At 39.4% G+C, this 17,117-nt stretch overlaps 2 protein-coding genes across 2 annotated transcripts; one reads left to right on the top strand and one right to left on the bottom strand.

Moving 5' to 3' along the window:
- Positions 1–1,377: 1,377 nt before the first annotated feature.
- LOC129279875 (1-acyl-sn-glycerol-3-phosphate acyltransferase epsilon-like) lies at positions 1,378–11,237 on the bottom strand. The gene is made up of 7 exons (XM_064112600.1): positions 11,208–11,237; positions 9,029–9,223; positions 7,877–7,981; positions 6,830–6,920; positions 5,033–5,203; positions 4,786–4,909; positions 1,378–3,992 (listed from the first exon to the last, which is right to left on the bottom strand). Exons 1-7 carry the CDS (start codon positions 11,235–11,237, stop codon positions 3,770–3,772), a joined length of 939 nt encoding a protein of 312 aa, XP_063968670.1. The 3' UTR covers positions 1,378–3,769.
- A 363-nt stretch (positions 11,238–11,600) lies between these two features.
- On the top strand, positions 11,601–17,117 carry LOC135157358 (uncharacterized). Its single transcript, XM_064112599.1, has one exon. The coding sequence runs from the start codon at positions 11,601–11,603 to the stop codon at positions 17,115–17,117; it is 5,517 nt and encodes a 1,838-aa protein (XP_063968669.1).

The following is a 17,117-nucleotide window of genomic DNA, read 5'->3' as shown; positions in this document are numbered from 1 at the left end:
TAGACCAACTGCATGGTTATGAGACTACATGGTCATAGAGGAAGTGATGATTGGACCAAATGGTTATTGGACCAAACCTTTGTTTTTAAGACGAAATATTGGATGGAATGGCATTGGACTAAATGGCCTGTATTCTGAAGTCTGGTTTAACTTGGACTCTGGTCTAACTCTGCTAAAATCATGGGGAGCCAAAAACTCAAAAATTCTGGTTACATTGTATATTTCTTATGATTACTATTTTGTTTCCATATGCTTGCATAATGAAGAAAAATACATTCCCAGCAGTTATGAATGATTTGAGTGCCATGCGAGTAAATAAATTGAAATTGTACTCGTAGAGATTTATGCCCAATTGGCTATATCCATATTTAAACCAGGGTTTAATTTAAACCCGAGTTCAGAATACGGGCCAATGAAGCTAGACCATGTGGTGAGTGGACGAGTTGGCAGTGGAGGAAATTTGGCAATTTACCTTTTTCAAACTTACTTCTGACCCCTTACATGTACAGAGTGGATTTTTCCTGAAATCATTTATCCCTGCTTTTTCTGTTTGAATATCTTTTTTTGGGGGGTGGTTTGTTTTGTTGGCTTTTGGGGCGGGGGTTGTATTTAGTTCGTTTGAAAGGTTATGTGAGTTTTGATCATTTTCATGTAGTACATTAAAATTATACAAAATGTGGTCAGGCATTCTGAAATGTTGATTACTTAAAGCATTGGCCTTAAATTCTTAGATTAAGAGAGAAGTGAACAAAATAATAGAGCACGGTGCTCATGAAGGAGTCCACCTAGACATGTAAGTTGAATAAATAAGATTTGAATAAATACAAGGAATTTTAATCCCAACATTAATAGACATGGCATATGGCAATTTTAAGTTATGCTTATTTCACACAAAACAAATTATTCAGTGACAGAGTCTGACATCCCACAACTCCTTCCCTTTTATCGTTTATTTTTCTTTTCTTCATACTTCCTCTCTCCCCTCCTGTCTATCTCTGTACCCCTCCCTCCCACCCCATATCTCTCTCTCCCTATATTTTTATGATGGATACTGGCACATTACAAATGTCCATATTATTCATTTATATTACATAGGTTATGTAGATTCGAATCAGTGTTAGGTCAATATGCCATCACATGATCATGGCTGCGAGGATCCCATTTGACTAGGTTTTGACGTCACCTCGGTGAATATAACCGATGGCGAATCCACAAAGACTATATCATATAACAGATATTGTCTGGTCTATCGTTTTAATGAATAACATTTCAACTCCCCTCTCTCCCCCCCCCCCCCCTCTCTCCTTCCCTTTCACACAAACGCACACACACAAAGAGCTCCGCAATCAAATATTTTTTAACAGTAACACAAATTCATATTTACATGCACTGCCTACTGGGCAATTCTAATAAAGGCATTACTGCATCTTTTTAATTCAAATAGATAATGCACGATCACATTCAAAATGGCAAAAACTGTTGCATAGCAATATGCACTATAATTTCAAGTATTAGAAATTTACAAGTAGATTGTACTCCAAAATGTTCATACACATGAAAAAGATGTAAAACATGTGGAATTCAGAGATACTGGTCAATGGAAATGGTATAAAACATTGAATGAAATCAAATATCTTACACACCATCAATAAATTATGAAGAATTTCAAAAATACAGCTCCCACTTCTACCCGTAATGTACAGACAGATAGGAGAATTTGTATATTTAAATGTGATTCCCCCTTTTACAAAGGGGAACATATATTCATTACAAAAAAATATATATTTTGCTGGAAGGTCACTAAAAGAAACGTAGTTCAAAGCGAAACCAATATTATGACCATCCAAGTGAAAAGATTTTTTTTTTTAATATCCAAAATGGTTGTGGTAGAAAAAGTATAACTGCCGAGAAATTTACAAAATAAGCATGGCATTCAAACTGAGTGTCTTGTCTTTTGTTGAAGCAATAATGATACACTGTCTAAGAAGTACATACATGTATCAGTGTTGGGGATCTTCAGTGTGATCTTTTTTTTTTTTTACAGCTCAGATTGCATGATTTGATAGAGTCATGTTTATATATTAAATGAATTAGGGCCATTGTTGGTCATGTGTGTGCACTGGCGTAAGTCTGGGGGGGGGGAATGGTCTATTGTTCCATCCCCTGAACAATAGGTGTGACACAAGGATTAACGCCAGTGTGTGTGTGTGACAGAAATTATGACAAATCTTGACATTAATAAATTATAAATCTAAGCTTTAGAGATTTATAACTAATCATGACTGATGATTTTGAAAGTTTAATTTCATTTTGATATGCACAGGAATTTCAAAATGAAATTAAACTTTCAAAATCATGCTCCTGTGTGAGGTCACACACGTGACCCACTTCTTCTGACCTCTGACCTTGAACCCGCATATTGGAGACACGCAATCTCAACATTTTTTTTTTAATTTACAACTAATTTAAAAAATGATCTGTCATAATTTTGGTCACACATGTGACCAAGAATGGCCCATTAAGATCTACATCCTACGATGATATGGTGCCATTTTACATTGATTTGAATCATTATTTGCTTCAAGTGCTTGTACTTAACGATATGTCACACGATCCCTCTTCAAACAGCTTAATCTTGTGGAAATATATTACAAATTGACTCTCGCTAAAAAACAGCCATTGCCCAAAACTCACACGAGATACAATGAATACAAGGATCAATTCCTTTGCAATAAATAATCTTACGAATTTCCTCTTTTTTTTAATAATAAGATGCTATCTTTCATGTTCCATTGGTAAGAATGGAATCATTGATTTTCCAATAGCTGTTGGGACCAAGATAAATGGAGCGTCTGTCCAACAAGGCCCTACAACCAAGTAAGCTTAAATATAGAATATTGCAACACAAATGATATTTCATTGTTAAGTATTGTTGAAAAGAACCGAAAATAAAAAATGTCTCTAAAATCCATGAATGGCAACATTACAAATTGACAAATATTTCTGTACTTTGAATTCATAAGTACTTGTATTTTATGAACTACAGCACTCATGGGGGTTGTTTCACAAAATAATTTACTGTGACTTCGCCATGCTTGAATGCTCACGCACACATGGTATACAACACGCAATCTTATTGATTAATACGCAGTCACACACGTCCTCTTGGCATGATTCGACCAATGTGGTAATGACTTCTATAAATGGGAATTTATAATAAAATGCACAAAGAATGTACGTGGATTCCTTGTTAAGTCACACTTAAATCTTTGTGAAACACCCCCCCTGGAATGTGGGGTGCATTTCATGAAAAATGTAATCGATGATTTTGCTCCGAGCAAATCATATGCAAGGTTTCAATAGCCTGTAACAAATAGTCACTTAAAAACTCACCATTGGTTTTATGAAAGGGCCTTCCAAAATGTATGCCGCATCATTTCAAAAAGCTTTTCATAAAGCCTGGCTCACACCTTTGTGGTTTGGGCCTGCGTTCAGCAGCGAGCCCCCGCGTAACATTTCCCCCGGTTCCATAACATTTGCTCCTTAGACAATTGCTCTTACGGAAAATGCACACATTTAGCCAAACATAAACCCAAGCATCAAACCTTGTACCTCATCCTAAAAAATCTTCACAGGATTCTGAAACCGAAAACCAGTGAACTCTTTACCATCTCCTCATATGTGCAACAAAATTAGCGGAGGGGCATTTGTCATATTAGCAAATGTTGCGATACTATTATTAGGGTGGAAACGACTTTCTTAAGCGTCCTCAGACAGTTAGTTTCATCCAGAGAACGGTGAAGATGCTGCCGTAGACCAAGAGCTGCCAGTACGCCCTCCGCTGTCCCTTGATCATGACGAACGGAACCATACACGCCGCGGTAAGGGCGATGGCCGGTAGTGTAGTCATCAGGCCCAGTCTTGACCTTCGACCTTCGCCCTCCAGACGACCCCTCTTCGCCGGATCCTCCGAGTAAAAGTCTGCTAACATCCTGGAGAAGCAGGGAAATAATGGAAGCAGGAATAACATAGAGTGAAAAAATACTCCCCAGGGAGTGGAGGATGTGCACACATTGTGTGCGGGAATGACTGATTGAATCCGACGACCGGGGTAATGATATATCTGTAAAGCGCTTAGACACGTCGTTCCGATGTATTAAGCGCTATATAAAAAAGCGGATTATTATTATTAGTGAAAAAACAGTTCTGAGCTGTGGCCAGTTTCACAGAGTTACAACTATACTAGATTTGCCATTATTGTAACCTCCATGGAAACCTTGATTGTCATTGGCTGCTGAGCCTTGTTACCATGGTAACTGCCATAATAGCACAGTTACAATAGTAGTAACTCTTTATCAAACAGGATCCTAGAAAGATCAATATGATTGATTCCCACTTTTGTAGTAATTTGCAGCTGCTGTACACACTTTTACAGGTGGGCCAAATGTTTCAATAGTGATAACCATGAAAGCTCCACAAACAAAAAAGTGAATGAAATATGACTTTGATGAATGGATAATGGCATTTTACACACACTTTTAAAAAGGACTCACAGTGAAGTCCTCCAGAATTTCCTCCAGCAGAAAATTATCAAAAATACACACTATAAAATGTTTTCTCCAAAAAAAAAATCAAATGAACAATTCATGATGCGACTACTCTGCGATTTTCACCGACAAATTTAATTTCAGCCAAGGAATGCAAGGATTTTAGTAGCTTAAATAGTCAGTGAAATTTGCCGAATGGCTTTAAGAAAAGCTCCAGAGACCTCAAATAAATACATACCTATCCTTAGTTTCAAAGACCCCATGTAACCATCTGTGGAATTCAACAATGTCTGACGGGGCAGTTTCCAAGGCGATGCGACGTATGTGGATGTGGATCTGTGGACATTTCCCCATGAGAAAATCTGATATGAGACAGAAAAAAAATATGTGAAAATGGTGGGGGCCATAGTCTGCTTTTCACCTATCATCTCCAATATATGACAGAGGAATTATGAGTTTGAAGTGGTTAGGAAACTGCTACAAACCTGGCATTGAAGGCGCTTCTTTCCTTACAACAGGACCATCTCCATGTTCGCCCGTATTGGAGTAAGCTATCGTAACATCGTAGATAGCACCTGCGTAGTCGCGAAACCCCTCCACGCAGAGATGGGTGGCTCGGATCCGTGGTGAAAGGACGTGGTGTAAAACTGGGAGACCTAAGGGTATACAGAAATAACAAAAATCCTCAACCGGATGTTTCATAGGTTTATGTGCTAGATCATAAGCCCTGATCGATGATAGTAACAGTGTACATCTTTTAGCAAATACAAATGCTCAGAAGCATTCTACTTTAATACCTCTGTTCTTTATAATTTATATGGGGTATGACAAATTGTACACTGTAGAAGATAAACTCACGGACATATATTACAAGATTTTATGTCTTTTTTAGTTTTGATTTTCATAAGGAACCAAGGGTGGTGTTTAATGAAGCTATTTGTAAATTACCCATGATCTTACGTACAACTGGGCTCCGTCTTACAAAGAGTTGAGATTGATCAATTAACCAACGTCAACATCTATTATACATGTTTGTTCAAATGTTTTACAGATAAGATATATACTCTTGTATTAATCGTGGCTTTGACATTTGGATGTGCCCCTCTTTGTTTACAAAGGAAGGACTTTGTTCACATTTCCTGTAGAAGAAATTATGGTGGTGGATTTCCAAATAGTTGATAAAGGTTGATTGGACCTGTCGCACCTCTATGTAAACAGGGCCCTAGTGACCTTCTGTCTGGTCTTTGTACATGTGCACTATGTTTTATACTGACATCAAACTACATGTATGTTCAACAGATCATTACCGTTTTCAGTAACTTATGATTTTTTGCTCTGCACCAGGCCCGCACCAAAAATAGTCCGCACCCTGCGACATTCATTAACTCAAAATTTTACGACTAAGTCTGGATCAACGAGTTACTGTAAGCTGCATAGAACTAATTTGATATTAGGGTGAACATTCAGGGACAGTGATTTTCCACGATCGCGGAAAACGGATGGAATTCACGGAAATGGTATTTTAAAACGGAAAGTGGCATTTCAAGCGGAAAATCACGGAAAACATATTTTTCCTCAGAATACACAGAACAGCAACATAAATTACTCCAAAATCTCAATAAAATACAGATATTAAATGGCCACAAAACCTCACAAAACACGATCTCACTTCACTACAATCACGACAATCCACACATCGTGACTGCTCTTCACTCCATCACACTCGATCGCACCCCTTGCCCCGGTCCTTCCCGGCCGCGCCGGCGGGGTACGGTCGGTCGGCCCTATCGAAAACATTCACATGCAGGTTGTGTGTTGCTGCCCTCTACATTTGAAGATATAACAGCACAATCTTGAAATCCAAAATGGCAGATAGAACAAAATCATTGACTGCTCAAAACGATGTCCAAAAAAAAACCCAATTATCAATAAAATTTCATTCAACCGTAAAATAATGCTAAAAATGTGAAAGGTGAGGATGTATTCATGTTAAATGTGTTTGTCAAAATATTTTGCGTACCCGCATAGATCTGATTAGAGCGGATTCTACTGCATTGTTGGTACAGTGGCAGATACAAATTTTTACCAGCGCGAGTGTTGTCTTATTGCTACTGAATAACGGAATCGTAAATTTTTTATGTACACAAAGTCCATGGGGAAACAGAATTTCCGTTTTCTGACACGCTGAAACGGAATTTAAGATTTTCTGAAACGGAAAAGGCAATTTTTTTAAACGGAAAATCACTGTCCCTAAAAATTCTCTTTAAAGACATGCTTCTAACCTTGCTTAAATGCAAATGCTTGACTGGTTTTGATGGCTTCGTCTTTTTCTGGTCTAAACCTGGTGCCTTCCGGGAAAACCACTAGCCATGACTGGAAAAAAAAGAAACAAACAAAAAATTTGAGTGCAATTGACAAGTCATAAAACTGAAATGGACTGAAAGCACTGGTGCTACACAATAAACTGGACTGAAATCACTTCTGCTACACAACAGAATTCAATCAAATCTTAAAAACTATTAATATATACATGTATATACAGTACACAAAAGTATCACTAAAATTTTTTCAATTTCAGGAAATGATGAAATGAGAGACTAGACTGAAAGTAAGAAACAAATTGGCTCCAGTAGAATAGGGACTGATAACATTTTTCACAAAAGTTTATAGAAAATCAAATGGGCTTTTGTCAAACCTGAACACTAAAACCAATTTACAAATTTCAGAATCAGAAAGAAAGTTTTTATAGGGGAACGCAAGAGGTTAGGTTTTCTTACAAGCTGTTTGTAGTAACATCCAACGTAACGCATGACCGGTGTCCTGTCCTCCTGCTATTTTTTTCTTTTCTTGTTGTGAGTGAATTACCTACAACCCTAATAACATTTCACAAGAAGAATCATGGTCCACAAGATCAGGTTTCAATGTTATTGTTAGCTGATGGGAATCAAAATGATTAAAAAGATGATTAACCCAAGAACTGATCACCAGGGCCCTGTCTTACAAAGAGTTATGATTGATGTGATCAATCTCAAGTATATGGAAATCCATCAAAGTCATAATTTTTTCTTGATTAAATGTGCACAATATCTTTTGAGAACAAAAAGAAGCATACTGAATTGTCAAGAAAACAGTGAATGTATGAATCTACATCATTGCTAGAAAATATATTTTGAACAAACAAGTATTTTAGATGTTGATGGCTTTCCATAGTTGCGAGTGATCGAATCAATCACAACTTTTTAAAAGATGGGACCCAGTTGTGCAAGAAGTTAGGTGTACATGTACAATGTACCAGGAGCTTTATGTAAAACAACCCAAGCCATACTTACTGGAATTTTATTATCACGGTGATGCTTCAACTTTTTGACAACTTTGGTAAAACTTGGAGGTGCAGCTAATCGACTCTTAGCCCTGTTCACAAATATACAGCCGTGCTTTTGGGAAATAAAACAATAAATTGTTTCAATGTTATTCCAATTGCATTGTACCAAATTCACTACTTTTCAAAGTTAATCCGTGCCATTTATACATCATATATTTTGAAAGGTTGTATACATGTAGCAGACACTGGAGAAGAAACTAAGTGTAACACTGAGAAGGCTATCAAAATAGTAGAGAATTGTAAAAAAAAGTATGTTCTGTTCAGAAAAAGTCGTACATGGAATGAGGATCCAACAGAACTGGGTACAACCATGGCATAAACATTAAGTTACAGCTCTTAAAGGGATGGTCCGGGCTGAAAATATTTATATCTTAATACATAGAGTAGAATTCACTAAGCAAAATACCGAAAATTTGAAATATTGAAGTTTAAATTTTAGCAATATTTTGTGAAAACAGTCGTCATGAATATTCATTAGGTGGGCTGATGATGTCACATCCCCACTTTCCGTTTTCTTATGTTATTAAATGAAATCATAATTTTGTCACTATTTCATACTTGTGTGAATAATATGTCTCCCTTATAATGAAATAAATGAAATAAATATCTCATGCACTAAATCAGTTGTCAATCCAATTCTTCTAGTTCTTGGAGGAAAAAAATTGAATAAACCCAATTTCATATAATAAAATACAAAAGAACAAGTGGAGATGTGACATCATCAGCCGACCTAATGAATATTCATGACGGCTGTTTTCACAAAATATTGCTAAACTTTAAAATTCAATAACTTTGTTATTTGTTATCCGATTTTGGTGAAATTTTCGGCATTTTGCTCAGTGAATTCTACTCTATTTATTAAGCTATAAATATTTTCAGCCCGGACCATCCCTTTAATCATTGTTTTTTCTTGAAATCACTTATTGGATATTGAACATAAAAAGATTGGTACGTACAGAGTATGTAGGAAATCAATGACATCACACATCCACATTTTTTTGGTAGACTACTTCAACTTATGTAAATTTATATTAATTCAACTCTTTGATAAGTAGCTTGACTCATCCGATACATGTATAATGAAAAAATAAACCCTCACCAAACCAAAGACGTATCCGTAGAGTGGAAGATACTTGAGGCCGTCTTTGAGAACGTAGCGAACCCTTCCCAAGCACCCCGCCCTGGATGCCACTATGTCCGTCACCACCCAGTCTAAGGTCGTCTGGTGGTTGGAGAGGTAGACCACATTCTCCTTCTTGGATAAACATTCCTCGGCATCGCCATATAGAATCACCTAGATAGCAAGGTCGACAAGAAAGAGAGAGAAAGCGAGAGATCATTATAAAAAGGGAAGTCCACACCAACAAAAATGTTGAATTTAAGAGAAAATTCATACATGATAGCACAGAAAAAAACATAAAAATTGGACGAAAAATATGAGTTATATATAGAAAATACATGTAGATCTAACATCTCATAGAACTGCACATTTTGGTGATCGCTGTGAATGTGATGACAAAAATTGGAAATCGTCTCATAGATCTACATGTAGATCTAGATATTAAAGGAGAATGAAACTCTTGGAGCAAGTTAGCTTTTGTGAAAGCAGAAAAACAAAGAATAAGCTCAACAAAAGTTTGAGTAAAATAGGACTAGCAATAGAAGAGTTATGAGCATTTGAATGTCGAGATCACTAATGCTATGGAGATCCTCCCATTGGCAATACGACCAAGATCTATGATGTCACAGATGAACAACTCTCCCCTTTTGGACACTGAAAATATACCCCAAACATCTTTTTTTTGCTCATGCTAATCATATGACAAACGATTCATCAATGATATAATGTTGTGAAACCTCTGTACTTGTCCTCTCATAAAGAGAACACATCACCTTGTGATAGACTCTATAAAAGTGAGAATATATAAAGTGAAATAAGTACTAAAGTAATGAGGGAGTTGTACGTGTGTGACATCACAGATCTTGGTCGCATTGCCAATGGGAGGATCTACATGGCATTAGTGATCTCAATATTCAAATGCTCATAACTTTCTTATTATTCATTCAATCTTCCTCAAACTTTCAACAATATGTTTCTTTGATTTTTCTCTTTGATATGGATTCAGCTGGTTTCAAGGGTTTCATTCTCCTTTAACTTAGTTTATTTTTTGTTCATTATTTCTCATGTATTACCACTTTCTGACTTAAAATCATAAGAATTACAGAAATCTGGAAAAAAAAATATTTCGCTGATGGGAATCAAAATTATTAAAAAGATGATTAACCAAAGAACTGATCACCAGGGCCCTGTCTTACATGTACAAAGAGTTATGATTGATGTGATCAATCTGAAGTACATGGAAATCCATCAAAGTCTTAATTTTTTCTTCAGGAAATGTGCAAAATGTCTTTTGAAAACAAAGAGAAGCATACTGCATTGTCAAGAAAACCTGAAAACAGTGAATGTATGAATATACATCTGTAATAAAAAATACATTTCTCAGAATATTGTAAATAATGTAGTCTAGACCCATTAGTATATTAGTATACTAATACTAACTGTTAATGATAGAAAGTTTTCTTTAGAAAGTCTGTAGAATGAAAGTACGAGATATGACGTCATAGGCGAGGTTTTGGGAGAATGGCTCGTAATGAATGTTTGAGGGCGTTTTTCTTTGCATGCAACTGATTTTCCACGTTTTGGAATGGTCGGATGACCGAGAGTTTATGATGATAAATTGATTGTTTTTGATGAGCCCAACGTTGTAAGTAGACAATTATGAAGTTATTCCCTTAATTATATGTTGTATGATGATAGGTGATAAGATTTATTAATTAGGTTGATGTTAAAGGGTAAAAAATTGATGAGAAAGAAATGTATCGAGAGAAGTTTTGTTGCACGAGTAATACGGTTTAGCATATTGCATAGCCATAGGTACGTCACGTGCAAATTTAGTGACCGGAATTAGTTACCTCTTTTGGGGTAATTGGATTTATACATGTGAGCCGTAATAAGACTTTTGATCAGTTTGGTTGTAATGGTATTCAAAATATTGATAACAGGGACCACATATATGTGTTTTTTAAGTACTTAATGAAGAATAGTGATGTACATGAATAAGTTGAGTAATTTTAAAGGAATTTCAGCGCATTTATGACACTATAGCTAAACAGATAAAAGATTGGTTTTACAAGCATTCTGGGTGAGATAAAAATAGATTTATGACTTGGCTTCGAATGCTTGAGAGCATTGAGTTAAGCGATTTATATAAATTTACAGCTAATGATAGGGAAGAAGATAATCCCATGTTTCAAGTAATGTCTTTTGGATTCAGATTTATAGTTTAGAAGTTGCCTTTATGTATGACAGAATACTCAAACTAGTCAGTTCATATTCAGATATGGATTTTTTATTAATTGAGACCAGCTAGACAGACAAGTATTATAATTGTAACATTGTATGAATATGCATATGTGTTGAAGTATTCCAATATTGATTGGTTGTTTGTTTGTTTTTGTTCAATTACAGATTGAACCGTGCTGATATGTACAGATGTGCTGTTAGCGTGGTCTCATACTGGGCCAATACAACCTGTGTCATATGATTGATTATTTATCATCGATGTAGTCGCGGTCTATCCCCAACATCAAGTTCAATAACGATCATCAGGATGAGTGATGCAGGTCAACCTCGAGATGCTGGTGAGTCATCCACTGTTAGAGAAATGAGGCAGGAAGATGACCAGGATGTTCAGCCTGGAGACTCTGCGAGTCAGTGTGGAAGCCACACAAGTTCTGCTTCATCATCTAAGCTGAGACTGATGGCCCGCAAAGCAGCATTGGCAGCTGAAGCAGCTGCTATGGAGGAACGACAAAATCTAGAACTTGAAGAATTTCGACTTACGCAGCGTAAGTTGAGACTGTCTATGCAAACCAAGCTGCGGATCGCAGAAGCAGAAGAACGCGTGTACCTGGACTTTGAGACCAATAAGTTTGGAGTCAGCTTACCTGAGAAAGAGGATGAAACCTTGCCATACCCCTCAGATAATATGGCAATGAGAACGCCAGAGAACACCGTTCCCAGGTCTTCAGAGACAGCAGTCGCTAGGTCATCAGAGGCAGCTGTTCACACTACAACCTCAAAGCCTGTTGTAGCGAGTGACTCTTCTTGGAATAACAATGGTAAAGGTGATAAGATATCAGCGAATCAGTCCAGGAATGAGAATTCAGATCTCATCAATCTGATGAGGCAAAGTCAGAAGCAGCAACAACATCTCCTTGAAGCAATGCAACTCCCTAAAGCTGAACTGACTTGTTATGAAGGAGATCCATTGGGATTTTGGGAGTTCTGGCGTAGCTTCGAAGACAGTGTGGATGCCACGCTGGTGGAGGACAGGACGAAGTTGACGAGATTGCTTCATTACTGTAAGGGAGAACCTAAGAGATTACTGAGTCCTTGCCTGTTAATGCCTACCATGCAGGGATATTCCACAGCGAAGCATCTTTTACAGGAGCGCTATGGAAATCCAGTCATTATAACAGAGGCCTGGGTGAAGAAGATAACAAATGGGAAGAGCATAGGCCCTCAAGACAGAAATGCACTGAGAGCTCTGGCAGATGATATGAGTGTATGCTTGATGTCTTTTCGGGCCATGGGGTTTGAGCATGAACTCTCACCTCAAAAGGTGCTTCTTCCGATTGCTGAACGACTGCCTTATCATCTGAAGGGAAAATGGCTTAATAGAGTCGGAGTGCTTCGTCGTCAGAACAGGATCCCGGGCTTCGAGGACATGATGTACTTTGTGCAAGAAGCTGCACAAGAAATCAACGACCCTGTCTACGGTGGCCTTATGTCTTCCAAGAGTGATCAACGAAAATCTACAAGTGGTGGAAAACCCAAGGGCTCCTTTTCAACTTCATCAAGTTCCAAGCCTGCGGAACCAGGATGTTTCGAGTGTAAAGGTGACCACAAGCTGTGGGACTGCAAGCAGTTCAAAGACATGATGCCCAAAGATCGTCTTCGGCTTGCAAGAAAGAAAGGACTGTGCTTTAACTGCTTAAGACCAGGTCACATGACTGGAGCATGCAAGAGCAAGATGACTTGCTCCGTTGAAGGCTGCTCTCGAAAGCACAATAAGCTCTTACATACATCGGAACCAGCTGGTGACCAAAATTCAGAGGGTGATGCACAGAATAACAGCGTGGAAGTCGAGGCGTCTTGCAATTCCACAGGGGCCGGCAGGAGGAGTGTGCTACCTATAGTGCCTGTGAGAGTACGAGCAGAAGGCGGCAAACAAGTGCTGAAGACATATGCACTACTTGACTCCGGTTCTACAAGCACGTTCTGTTTGACGAGTCTAGTGAGGCGCCTAGGAGTTAAAGGCGTAAAGGAGAAGCTCCTGCTAACAACTCTCGAGAGGAAAGAAAGTATTGTCCACACTGAAGCTGTAAGTCTTGTAGTGGATACTGGAGACGACAGTAAAAGGGTGAAGCTTCCATGTGTTTATACAAAGGACAGTATCAACGTCAAGGGCATTCACATGGCCAAGTATGAAGAGATTAAAGGATTGACCCACCTTAAAGGTATTAACATCCCTTTGGCAACCGAGGAAGAAGTGGGTCTGATAATCGGCCAAGACGTGCCTGAAGCCTTGTTTCCTTTAGAGATCAGAAAGGGAAAAGAGGGACCGTACGCAATAAGCACCTGTCTCGGATGGACGCTCCATGGTCCTCTGAACACCACAGAGAAAAAGGAAAAGGAAATATATGCCACAAGCACCTTCATCGAAGGAGATCTGTGTCTCGAGAAGCAGTTAGAGAAATTCTGGAAGCTGGAGACTGCTGATCCACTGAAGGAAGAGAGGGGAATGTCCAGAAACGATGTAAAGGCTTTGGCAGAATGGGAGCAAGGCATCTGCACAGAAGACGGCCACTACCAGCTCCCTATCCCCTTCAAAAGGAGACCTCCCAATCTCCAGAATAATCGTTGGTTAGCTCAGAGGAGACTCGAAAGCCTAGGAAGAAAGCTTAACCAAAGTGATGGCCTCCTCCAGAAGTATGCAGACGGCATAACAGATCTCTTGGAAAAAGGTTATGCTGAAGAGGTCAATGAACAGGAAGAAAATAAGAACCAATGTGAATGGTACTTGCCACACCATGCAGTATTCCATCCGCAGAAGCCTGGGAAAGTAAGGATCGTTTTCGATTGTGCGGCTGAATGGAAAGGCTTGTCGCTGAACAAGGTAGTCTACCAGGGACCAGATCTTACCAACAAGCTGATCGGGGTGTTGTTGAGGTTTCGATCAGCTCCTGTGGCCTTGATGGCAGATGTCGAAGCCATGTTTCATCAAGTACGAGTGCCTGCTGCAGACCGAGATGTTCTGAGATTCCTATGGTGGCCAAGAGGTAACATGAAAGAAAACCCCCTAACCTACCGAATGTGTGTTCACTTGTTCGGGGGAACCTGGAGTCCGAGTGTGTGCAGCTATGCTCTCCGAAGGACAGCTGAGGACTTTGAAACTGAATTCAGCCCTGATGTCGCAAGAATTGTGAAGCATAATTTCTACGTGGATGATTGCTTGGTGGCTGTACCTGATGAAGATGCTGCAATTAGAATAGCTACTGAGTTGAGGAGCCTGTTGCAGAAGAAAGGCTTTAGACTTACTAAGTGGATTAGCAATCGAACCAAAGTTCTTCAATCCATCCCAGAGGAAGAGAGGGCTAAGCAAGTCAAAGGCTTAGACTTAAACAGGGAACCACTTCCAGTTGAGAGAGCCTTGGGTATCAACTGGGATGTACAGGAAGACTGTCTGGAGTACAAGACATCGATAAAGGACAAACCTCTGACAAGAAGGGGATTGCTTAGCATCGTATCAAGCATTTATGACCCGCTTGGCTTCTTGAGTCCCTTCATCTTGAAAGCTAAGCATCTGATGCAAAGACTGACGACATTGAAGTTAGGATGGGATGACCCAATTCCAGATGTTGAACAGGAGATTTGGCAACAGTGGGTAAAACAACTTTCTGAGGTAGAACACTTCAAGGTGCCAAGATGTATGATTCCCACAAGCTATGGTGCCATGATTGAGTATCAGCTTCATCATTTCGCTGATGCCTCTGAAGAAGCCTATGGAGCAGTCACCTATCTGGTAGCCAAGAATTCTGATGGACAAGTCTGCAGCAGCCTTGTCTTTGCCAAATCTCACCTCGCTCCTCTAAAAAGGACTACCATACCTCGCCTGGAGCTGATGGCTGCTACTGTTGCGGTGAAGGCTGATGTCTTAGTGAGGAGAGAACTGGGTCTACCACTGAAGGACTCGGTGTTTTGGACTGACAGCATGATTGTATTGGCATACATCAAGAATGAGGACAAACGATTTCACACTTTTGTTGCCAATAGATTGTCAGTGATTCACTCTGTCAGTGATGTAAAGCAGTGGCACCATGTCAACAGTAAGGAGAATCCAGCTGATGATGTAAGCAGAGGCATGAGTGCACGAGATCTGGTAGCTAGCCAAAGATGGATTCATGGACCAGAATTCATACTGCTGTCTGAAGAGGAAAGGAGCCAAGATCCAGATTCAGATGATATATCAGACAATGATCCAGAAGTAAAGACTGTTAAGTCCTTCACTGCCGAAACTAGAGATGAAGTACCACTGGCAGCTACTGACAAACTGTTAAATTACTTTTCGGAGTGGTACAAGCTGAAGAAGGCAGTAGCTAGGATCTTGCAGTTTGGAAAGTATCTGCAGAGTAAAGCACAGAAGAAAACATTTGACTGTGAGAAGCTTCTTACAGTGAGTGACTTGAGAGATGCAGAACAAGCAATTCTGAAGTATATCCAGCATCAGAGCTTTCCTGAAGAACTGGAAGTACTGCAGAGACCTGTAAGAAATGAAAGAGAGAGCAAAGAACAGGTATCCAGAGTAAAGAAATCTAGCTCTCTTTCCAAGCTGGACCCAAAGGTATTTGATGATGGTCTTATTCATGTAGGTGGACGTCTTCAACATGCATCAGTCGATAATAAGACCAAACATCCCATCATTCTTCCCAAGATGCACCATGTTGTGAGACTGATCATAAGACAATATCATCAGATGTCGGGTCACTCAGGACGAGAACATGTGCTCTCATTACTCAGGAGACAGTACTGGGTAATAAGTGGAAGAGTAGCCGTTAAACAAGCTCTTCGAGACTGTGTGGTGTGCAAGCGGATGTCAGCCACTCCAACCACACAAAAGATGGCTGATCTACCAAGTGACAGAGTGCAAACAGAGAAACCACCATTTACCTATGTTGGTGTTGATTGTTTTGGTCCGTTCATGGTCAAGCAAGGAAGGTCTCATGTCAAACGTTATGGCTGCATTTTTACCTGTTTGGTAGTACGTGCAGTACATATTGAAATATTGCACTCTTTGGAAACGGACTCGTTCATAAATGGACTTCAACGGTTCATAGCACGTCGAGGTCAACCAGAGGTTATCAGAAGTGACAATGGGACGAACTTTGTTGGGGCCGAGCGTGAACTACGTGATGGTATCCGATCTTGGAATCAACAGAAGATCCAGGATCATCTGTTGCGGAAAGGTATAGACTGGAAGTTCAATCCTCCAAGTGCTTCGCACATGGGGGGCTCGTGGGAGAGACAGATCAGAACTGTACGCAAGGTGTTGAACGCTTTACTGAAACAGCAGGCTCTCTCTGATGAGGGCTTGTGTACTCTGATGTGTCTGGTAGAAGCAGTGATCAACGGACGTCCTCTCACTGTGGTCTCTGATGATTACAGGGACCTAGAACCACTAACACCTAACCATCTCTTGCTTCTGCGGCAGAGTAATGTCCTCCCCTTCGACGTGAGTGAGAAGAGAGATCTCTATAGTCAAAGAAGATGGCGGCAGATACAATATTTAGCCGACGTCTTTTGGCGCAGGTGGATTCGCGAATATCTGCCCGCCCTCCAACAGCGAGAGAAGTGGTCTACGCCATCGAGAAATATAGCTGTAGGGGACATCGTGCTCATCATGGACGGATTGCCGAGGAATCAATGGTTAATGGGAAGGATAACAGAAACATTTTCTGGTAGAGATGGTTTAGTAAGGACGGCAAAAATAAAGACCAAATCATCTACACTGGTTAGACCTGTACAAAAACTATGTCTAATTGAATCTACAGAACAAGAGAAATAA

This window comes from Lytechinus pictus, chromosome 17 (genome assembly GCF_037042905.1).
Source record: "Lytechinus pictus isolate F3 Inbred chromosome 17, Lp3.0, whole genome shotgun sequence".
In the NCBI taxonomy this organism is placed as follows: domain Eukaryota; kingdom Metazoa; phylum Echinodermata; class Echinoidea; order Temnopleuroida; family Toxopneustidae; genus Lytechinus; species Lytechinus pictus.
This window is presented reverse-complemented; position numbering and strand designations above follow the sequence as displayed.